We start from the raw sequence: 21,477 nt of genomic DNA, 5'->3' as shown, positions 1-21,477 counted from the left end.
TTACAGCAGCCTTTGGAGCTGGAGTGGAATTTCTATGCGATGTTGCCAACTATGCAGAGGAGGATTATAAACTTAAGGTATGCTGGAAGCAGTCTAGCTAATTTACTTGTAGTCCTCTTTTTATTTGAGGGGAAACTAGAGGTTTCATGCTCTGATGTTTATTATATTTCAGAAGTAAAAGAAATCATAATTTAGTTTCAACTCACCAGCAGAAAGAACTCCTGAATGCAGCTGGCCCTGGTTTGTGGGTTTTGTTGCTACTTCTGTTCTTTTTTGCAGTTGAAAATACTTTTCTTCCTCTGTTTTACAATGTCAGTTATCTCGAGCTAGAACAGCCTATTCTCTCTGGCTTGCACGCTGCAATGCTAATCATTCTGGGGTTTAAGTTCTCCCTCACTTTTGGCAGGGGCAGGGGTGGGGGATGGGACACGTGGAAAAGAGGCTGAATCAGAGCAGCCCAGTTTCTGTCAACTCAGCAGTCTCTCACCCCTTTTCTAAGCCCTTTCTGTTCTATTTGGGGAGGACAGAGTTCCTGCATTTGAGTCTGGGAGCAGGATAACTTGGCAATGACCCTGCACTGTCAGAAAACTGTTTCCTCTGACTCCCACATTGAGAGATCCTGTGTGAGGCATTGACCTACATTTCCATGTGAAAATGCACATGTTCCTGGCTCCTCATGATTGCACTTCTGCTGGGAGTCTCCCAGAAAGAGAAGGGGGATTGGAAGTTTGCTGTGCTGTTCTGGCTCTCAGGCATTGCGGTGGGTGCCCCAGGAGCACCGTGTTCAGACAAGCAGATTGCTTCTGGGGACAGGGCAGGGAATGGCAGTGTTTTCTGACTGCTAACACAAGCCAAGTTCCAGGGTGTGAAAGGGGCAGATGCACTACTACCAGCTCTTGGGAGTGTTGAACAGACATACATCATCCAGCAGACAGGGTTTAACAAAATAGTTGTCTTGTTTTTTCTGTGCTGCGGGTGACAGTGATAATGACAACAATATGCTTTTCTATTCAGGAAACTTGAGATTCTTCCTTTCTACCAGCCAAATAAACCAGTGTGCCAAAAGTGTATGTGAGAGTGAGCAGAAGGGCAGTGAGAAAGGAAGAAAGGCTGCCATATAAAATTCATAAAGTCCAAATGACTTTTTCGCTTTTGTCAGATTATGTTGCTTTTACTCTCTGCTTTGCTATTTTGCATGCACTTGAAGAGAAAGTCCGAGCCTGGGAGCTATGCAGTGATTTCTGCTATTGTTAGTACAAAAGTAGGAGCATTCACTCTGTCTGTGCATTAAAAGCTCACAGTGATATCAGATTTAAATTAACATTCATGCTGCTTTAAAGCTCAGATTTGGAAACAAGAAAAAGAAGAGATATAGGAGTGGTAAGAAGTTTTTTTCCAGTTTAATTTGAAACAAGTTAGTTGAACCAAGTTACCTGGGAAAAAGAGTTGAGCAAAAGGTGACAGTAGGCAACAGGCAAGTTGCTCTACTGGTTTTCATTGCCCAGATTTAAACAAGCCTCAGAAGCTGGCTGCTACCATTCAAAATGACAAGCACATTTAGTTTTCTTTAAAGGAACAATAATCAACTGTAGAAAGTGTAACATAGGGAAGGAAATGTTTTAAAATATGGAACCAAAATTTCATCTGGTGGAAAATTTCTGTACTGCCCAAATGATGTCACTTCATGATTCTTAGTTTGACAACTCCCATTTCAGTATTTTAAGCACCACTGGTGCTGTATCTAGTCTTACACATTCCTAAACTAACAATTAAATGAGTTCTTATCCATGTGGACATGTTAGTCGTATTGTTTATGGTAACAGTCATCTCGTTTCACTCTTGGCACAGGTAGCTGAGTCACCAGATGGCCAGGAGGTGTCCACTGAAGTCCCAGTGCCACCCTTCTCCTACACCGTGCAAGGCCTGAAGCATTCCACCAACTACAGTGTCCGTGTGCAGTGCAGCAATGAGATGGGCAGCTCCCCTTTCACTGACAGGGTTTATTTCCAGACCCTGGAGCTTGGTAAGAAACAGCAGACAAGAACAGGACAGCAGTTCTGAACCTGAAAAAGAGACAATTATAAATGTCATTAACTCCTTGCTGCTTCTGCAGTACGGGAAACATTCTGCTGTTAGATTCCTCATCCACTCTGAGGGTTTCCTAGAGCAAAACAATAATACACAGTCACATGTGGTTAGCAGCAATGATGTGTAATACAGGGCTTTACCCAGCCACGGGGCTTCTGCATGCTGGTCCCATTAGCTCTGTGAGATCCGTGGGATCTTGAGAGAAATGAGAGGTGCTGACCTGTCTTCTCCACTTGAAACCACACACAGGGTGCTGATGGTTTGCAGAAGTTGTTCTCTTCCCTCACACCCTCTATTTTCTGGATCATCTCAGGAAAGAAGGTGAAACTGCCATTTTCAGTGTGGATAGTGCCTTATTTTCCTGCACAAGTGATGGTGTTCTGTTCTCTGCTTTCAGCTCCAAACAGCACCCCTCAAAATATCCATGTTATTCAAAGAGATCCTGGTCTAATTTTGGAGTGGGAAGGTGTGGCTCCAGATGTGCTGAAAGAAAATGTCCTGGGATACAGACTGGAATGGATTCAGGATAATGTAACTCAGGTAACAGATTGAGAAGGTACTGAGCCATTGAACACAGAATTACAGAAGGTTTGTACTAAATTTTCTAGGCATTAAGGTCCCTCATTCATACCAGGGGATTAGATTACTGACATTGCTTTTGTGTAAATGGATGTATTCTGACATTAGGGCATGCCCCAGTATTTGACTTCAAGATATAGGACCACTTCCTCCTTCCTGGCATATTCAGAATTCCTTCACTTGAATGTTCATCTGCAGACAGATCAGTTCTCTGCCATTCCTTGCACAAGCGGGACAACATAGAGAGAATCCACTTTGTCTGTCTCTGCCTCCTTCTGGCCTGTCTGGCTCAGACAGTACAGGATGTGGGCTTTCTGTCTCCTGTGACTGGGCCTTGGCTTTCCAAATCCTAGCAGCAAAGGTGTATTTAACAAGTGAATGAGTTGTGCTGTAAATCACAGAAAAAAGGTTGTGGATTCTTTAGCTTCATTTATACTTAGGGAGTTGAAAGGACCCTGACAGGGTAGAAGGCCTTTCATTTGTTCTTTGGCATTGACCTTTCCCAGATATGTATCAGCCTTTGAAGTTCACAGCATTTCTTATGGTTTCTGACTTCCTAATAGGTGTTTACCCAGTGCTTATTAATGAAGAGCAAGCCTGTAATAGTAGACAGCTAGAGGGAAAAAATAATTATTTCCTATTTTGTATGACCCATTTCACACTAGGTCAGCGTCATTGACTTTGAGTGATGGTATTTTGAGTTCTCATTGAATTTACTCTGTGTCAGTGATGGCAGCCAAATTTTCATGGGTTTGCTGTATGAAGAAGGTCCATAAAACTACTGAAAATATGTTGACCTTCCCATCGTAAGTGAAAATTTGGGCTGAAATTCAAAACCCATTCAGGATTTGGTCAGCAAGTTAAAACAGACAGATTCCTCCCTTGGATTAAAACCACCAGATGCTTTACAGTAAATCACAAGAAGGAGGTATATCTTTTAATAGTAGAAAAACCCCATATTTCTATAGCAACGTGCATGGGAGGACTTCAAAGGAAGAAATTATTAAACCTCCTATCTCTCTTATGCCTTGGGAAACTATTTGCAATTTTTGGGAAGAGAAACCCAAAACAAAAGCCCAAATCTCAGGCAAAACTGAGATAAGGGCCCAGAAGTCACAATTCCCAGCCCTTGTTATAGGTACTGTTTGGTACTGTTTTGGTTTAGAGGTGAAGTTTTACATTAGATGCCTTTTAAAACAGCTCATTGTTTATTGTCATTTGCACTCAGGGGGAGATGATTGTGCAGGACACAAAAGCCAATCTCACCATGTGGAATCCTCTCAAAGACCTGATTATCAGGGTGTGTGTGCTGAACTCTGCAGGGTGTGGGCCCTGGAGTGACCTCTTCCTGCTTGAAGCCCAGGAGGTCATGGGTAAGTGTTCACTATTTTCTCCCTTCACTTGGGGAAAAAAGTCAGAAATACTGGGACTGCTGTTTTTTCTGAGTCTTTTTCTTTCAGTGCTTATTGCTTACATGTGGGCTTATACAACAGCACACTTCATCAAGGAAACTAGAAATTCAATAATCTTCAAAGAGCTGGTATAAACAAAACAGCTTCTGGCCTCTACTGAATCTTCTTAGAACAGGGTTTTACTGTGCTTAGTGCAGAGCAGAAGGGCAGACACAAGAGAAAATATGCAAATGAAGGTTTACACAGATTTACACAAGTAAATGTGGCAGAAGACTCCTCTAGTACAGATTGTCTTCTTTGATTTAATTTTATGCCATTCCTGACTAGTTTTATTGAAGCCTGATTTAAACCATGGACACATGGGGGTTCATAATGGTTTTACTGAATGTATATATATTAAACCAGTTTAGCTGTCTCCATGGAAAAGTTGAGCTACTGGTAGAAGAGGAAGATGGTGGTACAGATGCTGTACCATGCAATCTGGACCATGTGGAAGGGTTTGTTGAGAGCAAAGAACATGCACAGTGGAGTGCACTCCTAGTGCTGAAGGGCAGTTGGGCTCACCTGGGGTGATTTCCTGGCTGCTTGTGTTTCACAGTGGGTGGGAAATGGCAGGCAGGCTATGAAGCAAGACAGGAGGAGATGGGTAGAAGGGAGAAGGGAAAAGCTATGGTTATATGGGGAGATGGGTAGAAGGGGGAAGGGGAAAGCTCTTGTTTATGAAGGAAACTGTAACAGAACTAAGAGGGAAATGTTCCAAATAAAGGTACAGATTGGTGACAAGAAGTCAGTGAGATGTGACCATACAAAAATTCCACATTCTCCTGAGGTTTTGTTTCCAAGTGGCCATGGCAGGGCAAGATATCAGTCTCTTAATTTCTGATGCTGACCCATCTGCTGCTGCTATCTTCTCACTCCACATGTCTCTGAGGAATCACATGGACGTTGAGCTCTCCTGATCCCTCCACACTGAGGGATGGCAGGGGGACTCAATAGAGGAGTTCCCAGGCAAGCAGGAGGTGGGAATACAGTAGAACAACCAGTAGAGAACTGTATCCTTACTTGCAGTAGTGCATTTAGTGCTGGTTTTAGCATGCACATTACTCAGGTCCTTTGGCAGCCCAGTTCCTGTGACAAAGTCAGTGCTGATGGTCAAGTGTGAGCACACAGTCACCCTGGGATCAAAGCCCTCAAATTATTTAAAAGAGATTGAAGGGGTGTGAAGGTTCAGAGCTGAACCTACTGAGGTTGGTCACTAGCTCCATCAATTTTTCCCTCCTATTTTTTCATGGGGTATTTTCTGTGGCACCCAAATACAGACAAAAGTATCTGAAAGAACCAGGGTTCCCTTTGGAAAACGGCCATCACTGGTAAGGAGCCCCAGGGAATGTTTAGGGTTCGCATTTTACAGGGAGCTGGAATGGGGTAATCCTGAATGCACTATATGTTGTTGCTTGATTGTTTTTATTTACAAACCACTTCAAAAAAAGCAGCATCGGGAGTGGTGCTTGTTTTGGCCAAATGCTGTCTGGACGCACATGTATTTCTTCACAAGCATAATAGGCTGGAAGTAAAAGTTCACTGTGGAAACACTGACAGCAGCAGAGCTGCAGAAAGACTGCAGTTTTGTTTCAGGCCTGGTAGAAAACATAAGTCGCTTCCTTTCCTAAAATAGCAGCCTGGCACTGGTTGCTTTATGTGAGAAATGCCAGGGGTGGTTTCTGCCCAGCTCCCAGTGCGGCAATAAGGATGACTAAGCTCCTATAAACTTTAAGTCGAATTTGTCATCACAGCAAAGCTAGTGGGAGCTCCACCCTGCTTATGCAGAGATCTGGTGTGCTGTTAACAAAGATTGTTTTAATATTTTCAGAAACTTTCTCAGAAGAAACCTCATTTTTTCATTGCAGAGTGAGGAACAGAGTGGTGTAATAGCTTTTTCCTATCTGTAATCTTCACAATTGTAGGCAGGAGAAGACTCTTGGATTATGTTCTTTGCACACCTTTGAGATATAAACTTTCTGTGAAATAAAAGGGTTCATCATCCAAGGCCTCCTAAATACTGTTATAAACTCTTCTTATAATACTGTCTTCTCTCCACCTGGTGCAGTCTTTAAGGCATGTGCTGTCTGAAAAAGGGGTTGCAGGAGATGGGAGAGAGAGTTGAGAGAGGAGAGGCAACTTGTGGGCTGCAGCCTCCTCTGAAGCTCAGTGACATAATTGGGAAGCAAGGATGTGTGGGGCAGAGCAGGAGAAGCAGTGAATTTCAACATTCATTTCTATTTCTGACACATTTGTTATAAACTGTGAGATGGGCTTCTGATTCCCAGCAGTTTAGAAACAGGGAGAATAATTTAGTTTAGTTTTGTTTTCATCCATACTCCTTTTGGAGGGGCTCCTCAGAAGTTAACCTAAATCCCTGCTCTCTCACCAGACAGAGACTAGAAAAATAAGCCAAGAGAGATTTGTCTCACCACAGGGAGAAGGAAGCCTTATTGTTAACTATGAGAGAGGGCCTTTCTCATCAGTGTTGTTAGTTGTTTCTACCCTGATTGTTAGGCAGAATCAGACCAAATGAATGCGTTGGGAATTATGGAGAGGGTTGGAGTTACCTCTATTTTATTCGAGAAAGACAGCTTCTGTTTCTGATCTCTCCCTCCTCATAAACAGCCTTGAAGGCTGGGTTGAAAATTGCAGCAAGAGGGAGTATCATAAGCTCCAGAGCCTGTAAAGCCTTCTGGGTGGTAAAAGAAAATGTGAGTCACTGAAGGAGATAAGATGCTGAAAAATAGGTACTAAGGATCTGATAATTTGCTTCAAGTGGAGAAGTACTAGTCTGCTTCCTCCTTTGTCCACAATTCTGTGTCCTTAAGCTCTACCTATTTATTAACTAATACTACTTCTTTAAAAATCTGGATGATAAGGCTCCTCAATGTAGCTGTTAATCAAGCCTCAGGAGCCTCTTGCCTGCCAGGATTCTGCCAGCAAGGGTTGTCTGACTGTTTTTCATATGCATCTATGCAGAGATCTGTCCAAATTCCAGCCCATGAACCTAAAATCTCTTTTAAGAACAGGTTTATTTAAACTGTCATGACTTATATCAGGATTACTTACATCATCAAAGATGATTCTTCTTTACCTTCAGGTAAAGGGCAGTCAGCTGCTGAGGGTGAGCAAGTGAGAATGAAGATGAAGGAGGTGCTCAGGGTACCTTTTCTTGTTAGCTCTTAAACAATTTGGAATGAGGGCTATCCTAGATTTTAATAAATGCATTCAAATTCACATTTAATTCTTAGTAATTGTATTTGGAGAAGAAATCTCTCAGGGAGTTGGATTAATTTATCATTTTTTGCCAGGCATACATAATATTGTTTTTATTCAGAACTGTATTGCTTATCTTCCTTGCTCGACAGCTTGCTCAGCTTGGCAGCATCTCCATTTCTTCTGTAGACCTTTTGTAGTCAAAAGTATACATATTCTGGGAGCAAATATTCTTTTCTTTGGGGAGAAGCTGCAACCAACCAGACAACATTGTAAAGTTACAGCTAATACCAAGTCCCTCAGGGTGCTTCTCTTTGTGAGAAGGGTTAGAGGAAAAATGTAAATATTTTAACCATATTGCCATGAGGCAATTGTCCTTCTCTGTTGTCTTTCAAAATGTTGCCTGGCTGACATTCAGGTCGTGCTGTGTTACCTGGTCAAGGTTCTGGTCTGTCCCAAACAGGACAGGATGATGCCCACACACAGAATGGTCACGCTAAGGAACCTTCTTGTCCTGAGGCTCCAGTTTGAAGCGCCCCACATCACGAGCTCATGAAATAATCTGGTGCAGCACTTGTTACATTCTCAAGGCTCAAAGCCAATAACTTCTGACAACTAGATGCTTCTGCTCTGCCTTTGCTGTGAGAAAGAGCTTGTTTTCCTGATGACTGGCTGAGTACCTGTTTATGCCAAATTCCAGTATACAAAGATCCACCAGGTCCAGCAGCATTGCTTTCCCATTCAAAATCTAAAGGAGAAATTGGTCTGTTTAACATCAGCAGTCTTCTGTTTCCTGACTGGTGTTTTCTCCATCATCTAGGTGGCCAGAGACAACCTCCTTATGGGACATCCTGGGTTCCTGTGGCACTGGGGATTCTCACAGCTCTGGTCACAGCTGTTGCCCTGGCTCTTATTCTCCTTCGAAAAAGAAGAAAGGAAACTCGGTTTGGGTAAGGGAGTTTCTCCTTGTGCTGGTTAGAGAGATCTCTGCTTTCTCTTCTATTGTGGTTTCTGACTCAATTATTTTTCAAAAAAGCATTATGGATGGAATACTTTTGGCAGTTTCTTTGAGCAACTGTATTGGTTGGTTTTTTGTTGGAATTTTTTGGGGGGTTTGTTATTATAGGGTTTTTTCCATAGTTTTGGAGTGCCTGCCTTTTCTTCAAAATGACAGCACCAAAAATACAGTAGAAAAAATGTTATGTTAATAGCAAATCCTTATTAGACAATACAAATATAAACTCTATGAAGGTAATTCTTAGCACTGCTGCTTAAAAGAAAAGATCCACAGATGAAATATCTGTATGGAGACCTATATGTAGGTCTTACGGTCTGAGCCCTTTATCCCATGCTGGTTTTCAGTCTATCAGCTGATTGTAACTTCTTGACGGCCCAGAACCCTCTGGATCCCCAGTAAAGTTTCCTTTCCATCACCTCTGACACTTGGCTGTGGTTTACTCCCTACTGCAAACAAGATTCTCGCTCTTTCCAGTCTCCCAGACCTCCCTGTCACAGCAGCATCTCTGTTCCTATGACTCCTGCAACCAGCTCCAACCTGCAGCTTCTCCCAGGGACTTGGGAGGAGTGATTCCCCTGTTTTGGAAGGCTGTAGGTGCATCAGCAAAGCAGCGTAAACCCATTGTTCCTCCTCTCCAGATGCACCCTCTTTAACAAAACAGTCTGCAGAATTTATATGGCAAGGCGCAAGAAATCATCCATACTGTTCAACACACCCTTTTGGAAGTGAATGGCCCGTGTAATCATGGTCCTGTGTGTCTTTTCTTCCTTGCAGCCATGCCTTTGGCAGTGTGGTTGGCAGAGGGGATCCAGCAGTCCATTTCAGAGCTGCCAGGTCTTTCAACAGGGAGGGCCCAGAGCTCATTGAAGCAACATGTGAGTAAAATGACCTGAGTGATTCTGCCCGGGAAGCTGTGTTCATGCATTTACAATGCTCTCTCTGTTTTCACTGAAACTGATGTTTCTTGATCAAAAACATGGGATTAATTTACAATGAGGCTTAGACACTGTGAATTGCAGAGGTGAAAGGTCAGAATGGTTGTTTCCATACCAATTACATAGCCCTTGCTAATTACAGCTACAGTCATTATGTATATTAATGCAAGACATAAATTCACCACTCCCTTGCCCCACTTTCACAATACAAGGACTCCTTCAACTGGAATATAATCCAGTGGTGAGATAAATATGGCTGAATGATATTAGCAGGACTTTTAAAATTCAGTATGCTGAGCTGTGCTACAAGCATGAACCAACTAGTCAGTCTTGGAAAGCCAGGAATTAGTAACTTATCAAAGAGGAGACTGAGTTCCAGGAATGGTCAGATGATCCATTAAGGTGATCCATTTCTGTCTCCTGGTTCAGGAAGGACATGGCTCTCTGTGGCAGCACTGCTTAGCTGGGGTAGGATGATGCTCCAGTCATTAAAATGGTGCAGCTCCATCAGCTTAAATTAAGCTGTATGAACCAGTGTCTATCAGTGGCCCTTCGGATTGGATTTTGTCTTCTCAGCATTCTTTACATTATTTCTGTATTCCTGTTGTTCTTGGAGTGTTTAAGGGTGGTATTATCACACCCCCTCCCTTTAAGTACTGTAAGTACATTTTCTGATGGTTGAAAGTTACTGGCCACTTGTCTGAGGTGAGGCTAGAGGACATGGAAGGGAACTCTGCCCTTTTCAGGTTTTCCTGCTTACAGTGTGGGAATCAGATTGGAGATGGAGATTAGAACAGATGACTCTTGATGTTGTGACAGAATATTTAAATATCCCTTATTTGATGCTTCATTTGTTTTGTTGTTTGTTTTTTTTTTTTTTCCAGTGGAGAGTGTAGGGATCAGTGATGAGTTGAAGACAAAACTAAAAGATGTCTTAATCCAAGAACAGCAGTTCACCTTGGGAAGAATGTTGGGCAAGGGTAAGAACCAAAACTGAACAAGGCTTTACATTGAAAATCCCGCTTGTGTTATTTTAACTGTTGAGTAGGAAGAAGCAATTACAAGCAGCCTGTTTTCTCTCCAGCTTGTAGATGGAAATTTAAATGGAACTATCCCTTCTGCTGGGATAAAGCATTTCAGCGGTTTAGCATAACTAAGAGGATATTGGCTAAGCCATTCCTGTAATATGGCTCTACACAATCATGAACTGCAGCCTATGCTCAGCTTTCCAAAGCAGTGTTAATTCACTGGTGTATGAATTTCTTGCAGAGATTTAAACAAAGGAATATTCAATTAAAGTTCACCTTTTCCTTTTCCTTTATAAGACTGGTTTTATTGCAGGGTTTTTTGACCCTTTCCCACAGGGAGCATTCTTCCACTCCATCCCTCCTAGAACAAATGTGTTTCTTTCAGAGCAGGAAGATGACCTTCCTGCAGAAGTGGTCTCAGAGGGCTTAACAATGCTAAGTAATCAAACAGCTGTTTCATCAGTTTGTGAGTGTTAGCTCTTGTCCAGTTTCTGGGATCCTACTTCAACCCTCTTGAGCTGCTCCCATGACAGGTAAACTGAAATTGGCTGCAGAGGGGCCCCAGGGCATGGCCTTGGTGTGGGGATGCCAGCTGGCAGGACCTGGTCTGTGTTGTCAGCCCCACTGCCACAAGCCCAGGTCACATGTTATAAGATGACATAACTGCATTATCTTGGGCTCTGCTGACTCTACAGCTCCATAGTATGGGAGCAGCACAAAATACCTTTGTTCCTTCCCATTTTCCTGATTTGTGGTCAGATCCAGTGGTCATGGTTTTGGTGAAGTAAGCACGAGCCATAGAGTAGTGAAGGACACTGGTGAAAAGCCAGTGGGAAGATAATGCTTCTGGGGTTGGTGTCCTGAGTGCCATATTTTGCTTCCTTCTTTTCAGTATCAGAGTTCCTCATAGTAATGCACTGTGGGTGGGATAAGCAGTTACAAAATTAGGGAGAGCAAATCTAGAGCCAGATCTAATGCAAAGAGGCTGTTAGGCTGTGGTATAAAGTCTCTTTAGGCTAAATATTTGAAAGAGGTTTTGGCCTGTTGCATTTGCTCTTAACTCGCTTAGAGAACACACCTGGGCAAAATACTGCCTTCTGTGAATCAACATATCACACACAAGTAGATACTCTGTTTTCTCTGGTCAGCTGTGATTCATAGAAGTAATTCTCTGAGTTTTGGGAGATAAGGCTGACTGTGTCTTAAATGGTTGAGCCCTAGCACTATCACTCAGCTCTGATGGCTGTCAATACTAAGAGCTTCCTCAGCCAACCCATCCACTTGCTACTCCAGCAAAGAGCCTCCTCTCTGAACAGAACCTCACTCAGACTCATCCCTCATGCTATGGCCTCCCCAGAAATGTCTGCCCAGCCTAAACTCTGTCTGCATCATCTGTCTGGTCAGGAATTGCTTTTTTCCCTTCTCATTTTCCTTTGCCTTCTGGACTGCCAGCACAGTGAGCTCTGTCCACTGGTAGTGATATCTCTTCTAGACACACATGTGGTGAAAGCTGCTGTCTGGAACTGCAGAATGAAAAACAGAGCATTTCTTATGGGTACTCAGCTTCTTTGCCAGTGACCCCTGAAGGGAACCTGCTGTGAATCATACTTTCTTCACAAGAAGCTGTTCCCTCACTGCCTACTCCAATAATTTTGCAGGAGAGTTTGGGTCAGTTCGAGAGGCACTACTGAAGTTAGATGATGGCTCTTTCCAGAAAGTGGCAGTGAAGATGCTGAAAGGTATGTGGAAGCATGTCTACCTGTATTACTCAAGAAAAGAGAGCTTGGAAAGATTAAATGTTGTCTGTGCTATTCTCAGCAAATATCCCCTGGTGCTCTTTATTTCTCTCTGAGCTTCCCACTCAGCCACTCTGCCCACGTTGTCTCCCATCCCTTTCATGTCAGTCTTTTTGTAGTGGAAGCTCTTCAGGAAAGGACCTATACCACCTCGTTACTTCTACAGCACATAGCATGTAATGAATGCAACCAAAACCACTCCATCATGTAGCACAGACAGTTCAGACAGGCGTGCTTTGCCCTGATAATTCAGCAGTGAAAGAGCAGTATTCCTGCAAGCACATAGCCTGGAATAAACAGAAGAGTGTCTGGGCTGAATGCAGTGACAAGCTAACTTGTCTCAGTCAGCACATTTGACTGAGCAGTCCAGCTCCCTTCTGATTTGCCATTTGGTGAGTGTACATAACAAGGGCAACTAACAGGCAGAAGTCTGTAACAAGAAAAGCAATTAAGAGATAGGTATAAATCAAAGGAAATGTGCATATATCTGTGTTTATATATGTTAACCTACGTTATTTGATCTCTTTTGCCTGTAAGGCAAAAATTAACTGTGACTGACCAAAAGCAGTCAAACTCACTCATCTCTGGAGCCCAGTTTGCTGTCACAGAATAACAGCTTGTACTAAATACACTTAGTACCATTCTAGTGTAACTTGTATAGTTTTATCCAGTTTCAACAATAATTCTAATCAGCTTGCAAGCTTTTGTGTAGTCAGAATGTCTCCCTTCAGGCATCTAATAGGGAACAATCTGTCAGCCTCCAGAGGCACCTTCCTTTCTTCATTGACTGTAAAAAGGGAATCTCCTTTTGTCTTCTGAATTATATTGAAATTACTTGCCTAAAGTAGATAATGTGAATACTCCCCTACAGGTCTGAGTCTGATCTTGCAGCAGGACTGGAGGACTCTTGCTAAATTCAGCAGCAGCAGTGTTGGGAGTAGTTGACTGGGATACTTCTTGATTATATTGATATATTTCCATAAATCTGGAATCATAGCAATGAGAAGTCATCTACTTCAGAATTTTGCTGATGTACATCACTGCTGAATTTGGTCCAAGATGTCCAGTAGTGTGGTTATTTAAGAAATCTTAGCTCTAGTGCCTTACAAGACTCAATCATGCTAAGAGACATAAAGGCATTTATCTTTCATGGCTTCCTTGTCAGAGATTAATTGGGTCCTGTTGTGCCAGTCACAGGCTCTGCCATCTCCTCAGTTTCAACATTTTCTTTCATTTGCATGACATCTCCACTCCCTGACATTTGTAGTTTAGGTTCTTTTACCTAATTAATTCTTACATCTTTAACCCTCACACAGTTTGCACAGCTTCCAAGGAAAGTTCTTACTCACAAAAGAGCTGCTAACCGGTGGTTCTTTACCAAGAACCAATTTACCAGATGTCCCTGATATGTGCTTACTGCTGCCCATCCCAGGAGAGAGTGTCAGGCTCTGCTCTGTTGTGAAATGGCTTATCTAGCTAGAGGTCTGAGATGTGCTGTGCCACAAAGCACAAACTTTTGACAATCATTATTTGTAAAGCCCCTTGGAGCCACCTACAAAGAAAACTCACAGTCCCTTTTTCCAGCGGACATCTTCACCTCAACTGACATTGAGGAGTTCCTGCGAGAGGCTGCCTGCATGAAGGAGTTTGACCACCCTCACGTCACCAAACTGATCGGTAAGGAAGCACTGCTGCTCATGCCACAGAGCTCCTCCTGCTCCTGCATTATCCCACACAGCCCCACTCTCCCCAGCAGTGCTGCTGCAGCCTCCTCTTTGCTCCCTGGAGTCCTGTGCAGGTCAGCACTGCTCCTTCCCGGGCCCCAGGGGGCTGGAGTGTGTGTAATGCTCCCCACACCTGCCCTCACACACCAGGAACAGCCATCTCCTATTTAAGCTGGTTCTTTGGCTCTTGCAAATGCATCAGGGAGACTTTGGCTGGCTGAGGCATGTCTGAACTGCTGTGAAATGTGAACAGGTGGGCAGGTAGGCTATAAGTAGGAGGAAGATTGTGTCTTTCCAAAATACTGAGTAAGAAGCAAGACATTCATGGGTAGACACTTTGGAATGCAGGTATTTTCTATAATGTGGAGATTGCTCTGCAGAGCTTGGGGTTGGGGTTGTCTGATCTGGAGTGATCCTTGAAGCATTTATAGTTGGTCCTGCAAGAAGAGCTGAGAGGCACTAGGCTCTTAGTACAGCCCCTGAAGCAAACAGGGTTAGAGGCATTTTACCACCTGGCATAAAGTCACAGAAGCTTGGAGCATGGAATCTACCCGCCAAAACTGCACATTTTCCTCCAGATCTGTAAAAGGAAGGCACAGCAGCCTGTAAGATTCCCCCTGGGAATAATCTGTTTGCTAACACCCCTTTGCTGTGTGTGTCCTCACCAGGAGTCAGCCTACGAAGCCGTCCCAAGGGCCGTCTCCCAATTCCCATGGTGATCCTGCCCTTCATGAAGCATGGAGACCTCCATGCTTTTCTGCTGATGTCAAGGATTGGGGAAAACCCATTTGTAAGTCTGTCTTACTGTAGAATTCCTTCTGGGAGGTCAGGGATTTTCAGAGAATGTATTTGGAGCAGCTCAGGATTGGTGTCCCGAAGGCACTGGCAGGTGATTGGATTTTAATACCAGAGGAAGTTGTGAGATGTGATTAAAGTATTTAATTCCATGCATGCTGGGAGCCAGCTCCTCCATCCCGTTCCATCCCATCCCATCTCATCCCATCCCCTCCCTGTATTCCCCATCCCTGCTCTGTAAAGTGGCAGCAAACCTTGCAGTTTTGTCATATGTGCTTGAAAGCCTCTGGGAATAGAACCTAAACTGTTATTTCTTACAGAACTTGCCTGTTCAGACACTCCTCAAGTTCATGATTGACATTGCCAGTGGGATGGAGTACTTAAGCTCAAAAAATTTCATACACAGGGACCTTGCAGCTCGGAACTGCATGTAAGTGACTCATGAGTTTTTAGAGAAAAGAAAGACCAGAGTGGGTGAGGGAGGAATGAAAAACCTTTTGCATGACAGAAGTGTAAAGGGTCCTGTCTAAGAATGCTGATCCTTGCATTAAGTGACAACAGACATAGGGGAGCCATAGTCATTGTAGTGGGGTGTGTGGTGGTGCTGCTGGGAACAGGGAGCAACTCCTAAAGTCCCACTGATCTTTCAAACAGGCCCTTTTTATAATGAACTTTTCTATCATTGGTTTGCAGATAGAGTTTCATGGAGTTGATTACAATATGTGTTTGTAATTAGCCACTCCAGTGGTTGTGTGTCAGCGTAGGCTATTTGTTCCACAATATAAAGCAACCAGCAGGAGGGAATGGGTTTGGCTGTGTTAGGAGAACTTTCATTGTATGATGAAGTCTGTATTTCTGGTATCTATTTTGAGGACTTGATTATCACAATATAAGAACTGTAGTTTCCTTGAAAGCTTGTGAAGAATGCCTCTAAAAATATTCGCATGAAGAACACACCGTATGATCCCACTTCACTGTTCTTGACACCAAACTACCTTGACTGCTTTGAAGGAAAGAAAAGTTCTTTTTTTATCCTTTCCACTCTGCTTCTTCCCTGAGAATGGAGTAAGGAACAGCTCATTGTGACAGCAGAACTCTGCCTCTGAACAAAACCACAACAACCAATAAAATCCACAGTGAGACACAGATTTCCAAAGGCATTTCAATGTCCAGATGTACAAAGAGCCTGATAGTTATGATGAAAAATGATGGGTTAGCCTGCTTTGGCATTTATGAGAAACCCAGACTGATTTTCTATTTTTGTAGACATCCTCCAGAGGAAGCTGAATGCCTGTTTCAGCACATCTTCTGGGAGAAGCAGTGAGTTCCTTATAAGGCCCAGGAGCATGAAGTTTGTGGCCTTTACTTGGACTGTCTGCCAACATGTATAGGTTTAAGTGGCTGACAGAGCAATTCAGACCATTAACCAGGCCTGAAGAGATGTTGCAGATCCAGCAGTTCAAGCAGCTTTAACGGGCAGTCTAGGCAATCACCCTATGATTTTTTTTATTTCCATATGGGGTGCAGGCCTTGGTGATAGCAGTGAACATTGCAGATGTCCTCTGATAATCTTGGAAACAGAAGGTATCTGAGTTTGCTTTGGGTAAGAGTCTAGAGCATCTGAGCCTAGCCACTTTCTTACTTCCTTAGTCATGATTAGTTCCCTGTTAGTCTGAAGGAACTAGTTTGAGACCACTAAGCTATTTCACATTGGTCACCAAGTAGATGAAATAATTCTCCCTTTGTGTAATACTTGGTGAGCTATATACCTTTTTTTTTTTGCCTGAGGTAGCCAATAAATGCTTTCCTTTCCTCATCTGTGAAAACTTTCCCATAGGTTGGATGAGAACATGAATGTGAGTGTTGCAGACTTTGGACTTTCTAAGAAAATCTACAGTGGAGACTACTACCGCCAGGGCTGCGCCTCCAAGCTGCCAGTGAAGTGGCTGGCTCTGGAAAGCCTGGCAGATAATCTGTACACAACGCACAGCGATGTGGTGAGGTTTGCTCCGGTGCACAGGGGACCACTTGTATTAGTCCCATTGAGGGTGGGAAAAGGCACTGGTGATAGGAAAGAGAGTTTACCTTGTGTTTGACGGATGATGTCAGAACTTAAGGCTAAAAATATATGAGTGTTTAATGGCAGAAGACATCAACCCTTTTCTTCTTGTTGTCCTTTTGTCCTTTATTTTTCAGTGTTTATCCCCATCCTCTTCTTCATCTTTCCCCTTCTCCTCTTCCTTTTCCTCTTTATGCAGTTTTCTCTCTCTTATTCTCTCTTATTTTCCTTTCTCTTCTGCCTGACACTTTGAAGGTGACATTTGAAATGCATGTGACCCACACACTTAGGTACAAGTGCAGCAAAGGTGCTCTGTGCTGCAGAAGGCATTGGTGGAATTCTGTAGATCTGAATGCGCCAGTGCTTACACTCCCCATATCTTTGGCCCTGGGGAGCAAGGCTAAACCCATTCATCTGAAATTGTTACTTATTTTCCTTCTGGGATTTTTTTTTCTGATACCATCTTCTCTCTTCCTTGCTGCCTTTTGATCTATTTTTCACACTAGTTTTGTCCTTCAGTCCTGTGCTCTTGCTTTTCCAGTTATCCCTGCCACGATGTCCTTGAAGAGATAACCAAGAGTGCCTTGTAATGTGGCTGCTGTGTTGCCCAGCCATTGCTGCATCCACTGTACACAGGGTTTAGTGATTGGTGATCACTAGTTCAGCCAGTTTACAATAAACATTGGACTGGGGCTTGCTTATAAAAATAATAATTTTTTGCACGTCACAAACCTTGCAGTTTAGTTGAAAAGTACAAGTACGGCTGTGCGGTGTAGAGCAGAAATGAATATGAGCCATAAGGGGTTTTTCTTGCCCTGCTTATTGGCTAAACTCTGCTTTCACTTGTATCTGTACATTACTAGAAACCCAGAATCTGGTGAAATGAATTAAGAAACTGATTTGTGAGCCCCAAACCAAAATATTCTTCTATCTGGGAATCAAAAAATTGATACCACATATCTTAAAGCACATAAGTAGGAAAGGTCTGCAGGTGGAAGACAGGAGTAGCTCCAAATCTTCCCCTGCTCCCCTGCAGGATGGGGCTGGACAGGGCCTTCAGCTGTCTCCTAAGATGATGTGCCAGCACCAGAAGCATCTGGTGGGTCATTTCTGTTTTGTAGCTAGAATTTGGATAGTCCTTGTATCACTGCTGCTCAGATGACTTTACCCAGCACAGCCTGAGCATACTGAAAGCAAGCGCAGCGAGCAGGGAACGGTCTGTTCACTTGTTCTGTGTGCTGTTCTATTTCAGTGGGCGTTTGGGGTGACCATGTGGGAGATTGTGACCCGAGGGCAAACCCCTTATGCTGGCATTGAGAATGCAGAAATCTACAACTACCTCATCAGTGGCAACAGGCTGAAGCAGCCCCCGGAGTGCCTGGAAGATGTGTGAGTACTTCCTCACCCCGCTGACATGATTTTTTGAGAAATTTGGCTCGCTGGAAGGAAACAGAGGCAGCTGGCTGGGATGCTGATCTGAATCTCTCCACTTTCCAGTACACAGAGCCATTCACTAGAAAGTCCCTGGGTTAGCTACTAGATATTCTTTGCTGGCAGAGCTCCCAGGAACCTGTGGTAACTACACAAGCAGCTGACTTGGCTCAATGGTTTCAACAGGGTCAACATTAGCAGTTCTTGGCTTTGTGGAAACTGTAATTGTGTTTCCAGAATCACTGAACCCTGCCTTCTCAGGCCAGCATCTGAGCAAAGGGATGAGTTCCATGGCACATCCTGAAAGCTGAATAGAGAGGCAGTCTATCAAGACTACAAGGCAACTGGATTGCAGAGGCAGTGGTCTGCATGTGTCTTTCAAATCTTGGCCCAGTTTTTAAATTTTAATCTACTACTCTCAGAAAAAGCAGGCTGAAAGAGAAGAGAGCAGGTGGGACAAACTACGGTTGTGTAGATCAGTGTCCCACCTTAAATTACATCTAGGAACAAATCCAGGACAATCTTGAAGATTCTGGTTGCAGACATTTTCAGACTTACAGGAAGGACCTAGATAGTCCACAGGGCATCAGGCAGCCACATGCTGCAGCCTGTGCTCCTGCCTTAATCCTGCTGCCAAGAGATCACTCTTGGCCAGCAGGTCACAGGAAATGTTTGCTCAGGAACCCTTCTTCCACGGGTGGTGGTTGGGGATTCCTGGTCTCCTCACATGGGGCTGGGATTCCCCGTGGAGTGTCACCATAACTTATCCCAAAGTAAAACTTGCCTTGCCTGGACAAGATGAAATCGTTTCACTGAGGGCCCAAGCAAGGCTCTGTGTGTTGTGCCCAAAGCAAGATATAACTCTAAGCACTGATTTAGTGGTCTAAGACCTCTTTCGTCCCTCTTCCCTCATGCTCTGATAGTGGATTATTTAATGTAGTTGCTTTCACCTTTTCCTTTTTTCTTACATAGGGAATAATCTGTACTCATGTTACTAAAGGTGAACACTTTTATCTTCTCAGCAGTTCATTTTCTACTGAATATAAACATAAACAGTTATATCACTGCTTAAATTAATTACACATCTGCACCTTGGCTGCTCTGAGGAGCTTTGGTTCCAAGTTGTGGAGCTTATGGCTGTAAGATGTTAGAGATGCAGAAAGTAGAGAAGATACTCACAAACCTACTAGATAGGCACTGGAGAAAAATCCATCAAAAACTATTGAAAAGGTACAACCATTGTTTTGTGAGGTGCTTGAGCTACAGGTTATTGAGACCTGAGAGAATATACCAGAAAAATTTCACTACATGCTCACCCTCAGCTTACGTGCTTTCCCCAGGTTTTGCTACTGGACTTTGTCAGGCACAGGGTACTGGGGCAAAGGGACCTTTGAGCTGATTCAGTACAGCCAGTGTTTTTCTACCTTTCCTTCAAATGGATTATTCAATGGATAGCAAAGGTAAAAGCAAGTATTTAATTTGGTTGCACAGAATTGGAAGTTTCTGTTTTATCTGCAGCATTTATTATCATTTCTACTGTTTGTGAGGGATGTAAATCAGGATTAAGACAACTGAACCATAGAAGCTTTCTGTAAAAGTAGTGTGAGATAAGAAACAGTCTTGTAAGTCTGATCACAAGGAATACAAAAAGTAAAATAAAACCCATCATGAAATGCTTTATTTCCCAGTAAAGGCCACATCAGATTTTTTTTCCATTTACAAGTTCAACTGAGGTTCATTTGTATACAGTGTTTTTCAGTGCCAGCACTGTGCTTTGTTCCCGTTCCCTGCAAAACTGGCAACAATAACAGCATAGGAATGCAGCTGCCAGTCTTGTGGGTGATGCACAAAGAGGAGCAGGACAATGGCTCTGGCCGTGCTCCAGTGCAGCACTCCGGCCGCGGCCTGGCCAGTGGAAGCGCAGCCAGCGCAGACACCGAGCTGTGAGCATAGGGCACTGAGCTCCTCTCCCCTTGCCCAAGCATCGGCCAGCAGAGCCAGGGACTGTCTCCTCATGCTGGCCCTGGGGCACCAGAGCTGAGGTAGCTGGTGTTTGACTGTAGGAGGAAGGCTGCAGGATGGGACCTGGTAATGGCCCTGTCTTCTGCACTGGGGTGGCACCTTTGTAGTTGAAAGGCCATTTCAGCATCCCTCTTCCAGCACTGAAGCTGTTGTCCATTCTTTAACAGCCCTCTAAACAAGCCCAGTGTGCCTTTTTCCAGTCCTGTTGACAACCTGTCAGGCAGCAACAGCAGCACACTTCCATTACTCTGGGAGCTGAGTTAACATGGCATGAAAGAAAGGATACTCTGGAAATAACATGCACCTCCCACAGTTTGATCTTTGTTTTCTTCCTGTGATTTGAACTAGAATTTGGAGGGACGGCTTCAGCTGTGGCAGAGGTTGTGAGGGTGCTTTTTGTGAATAAATTCAAAAGCTATTACTAGGTGATGTCACAGTCAAAGTCCTATTCTAGCTCCCTAGAGACAGCAGAATGAGGGCTTTACCAGGAAATTCAGCATGCTTTGACAGGGCTTTTGGGTTTTTCATACCGTCTAAATAACACTTTTGACCAAAGGGAGAATACCCCTGAAAATGGGAAGAAACAAGAAATTAGACCCATAATGGCCATCCATGCTGTATCACCTGTGCAAGGCCAAAGCTGACAGTTTTTCAGGGAAGTGTCTGTGTTTTTTAGGCTTTGCTGCCCAGAGCCCCTGTTCAGAGGTGCAGGGCACGGCTGCTCCACTTCTCAGTGCTCTTGTCTCCCTGTATTTTGCAGCTATGATCTCATGTGCAGATGTTGGCATCCTGAGCCCAAGCTACGGCCCAGCTTTGGAGTACTCCGCTCCCAGCTGGAAATGATTCGCGGGAGGATGTCCACACTCTCTTCCAGTCAGGATCCTCTCTATGTCAACATTGGGAAGGACAAAGAGGCGTCTGCCAGTGAGCCTGCCCTGCATGCCTCCTTTGGAAACATGGATGCTGAGGAGACTGTTGCTGGGGCAGCTGCTGCTGTCACAAGTGACTATCGCTATATCATGAGCCCCTTGTGCCTTGGAGATGATGCTGAGGGTGAAAGGCATCCAGATGGACAAGAAGGAGAGGACAAAAGCCTTCTGTATGAGCTAGAGCCAGAAGGAGAGAAGAGTTGCTAGTCTGTACATAGCAGTGACACTCTGCTTCCCTGGGACTGGATGTGCAGCACGGTGCTGTCTCCTGGGGCCCTGATGCCGGATCTGGAATAGCTTTGAACAGCACTGGCCAGGGCTCTTGGGCAGCTTCTGTAGCTTTCACCACCTGTGTGGGCTGCAGTGGCAAATAGCTTGGAAGAACTGCAACCCCAACAACCCC

The 21,477-nt window shown here is 43.9% G+C and overlaps 1 protein-coding gene across 2 annotated transcripts in view; it reads left to right on the top strand.

The window, feature by feature from the left end:
* TYRO3 (TYRO3 protein tyrosine kinase) overlaps positions 1 to 21,477 on the top strand; it is a 35,887-nt gene extending 14,410 nt beyond the window's left edge. For both annotated transcript variants that reach the window (XM_005419411.2, XM_031055798.1), the window contains 13 exons: positions 1,849 to 2,023; positions 2,486 to 2,628; positions 3,896 to 4,040; positions 8,158 to 8,287; positions 9,130 to 9,230; positions 10,175 to 10,270; positions 11,977 to 12,057; positions 13,699 to 13,791; positions 14,507 to 14,628; positions 14,954 to 15,063; positions 16,471 to 16,630; positions 17,945 to 18,081; positions 20,906 to 21,477. In XM_005419411.2, the coding sequence (XP_005419468.1) occupies positions 1,849 to 2,023; positions 2,486 to 2,628; positions 3,896 to 4,040; positions 8,158 to 8,287; positions 9,130 to 9,230; positions 10,175 to 10,270; positions 11,977 to 12,057; positions 13,699 to 13,791; positions 14,507 to 14,628; positions 14,954 to 15,063; positions 16,471 to 16,630; positions 17,945 to 18,081; positions 20,906 to 21,281 (1,869 nt within the window). In that variant the 3' untranslated portion in view covers positions 21,282 to 21,477. The remainder of the gene's footprint in view (positions 1 to 1,848; positions 2,024 to 2,485; positions 2,629 to 3,895; positions 4,041 to 8,157; positions 8,288 to 9,129; positions 9,231 to 10,174; positions 10,271 to 11,976; positions 12,058 to 13,698; positions 13,792 to 14,506; positions 14,629 to 14,953; positions 15,064 to 16,470; positions 16,631 to 17,944; positions 18,082 to 20,905) is intronic.

The sequence above is a fragment of the Geospiza fortis genome, unplaced genomic scaffold (assembly GCF_000277835.1).
Source record: "Geospiza fortis unplaced genomic scaffold, GeoFor_1.0 scaffold66, whole genome shotgun sequence".
Classification (NCBI taxonomy): Eukaryota; Metazoa; Chordata; class Aves; order Passeriformes; family Thraupidae; genus Geospiza; species Geospiza fortis.
This window is presented reverse-complemented; position numbering and strand designations above follow the sequence as displayed.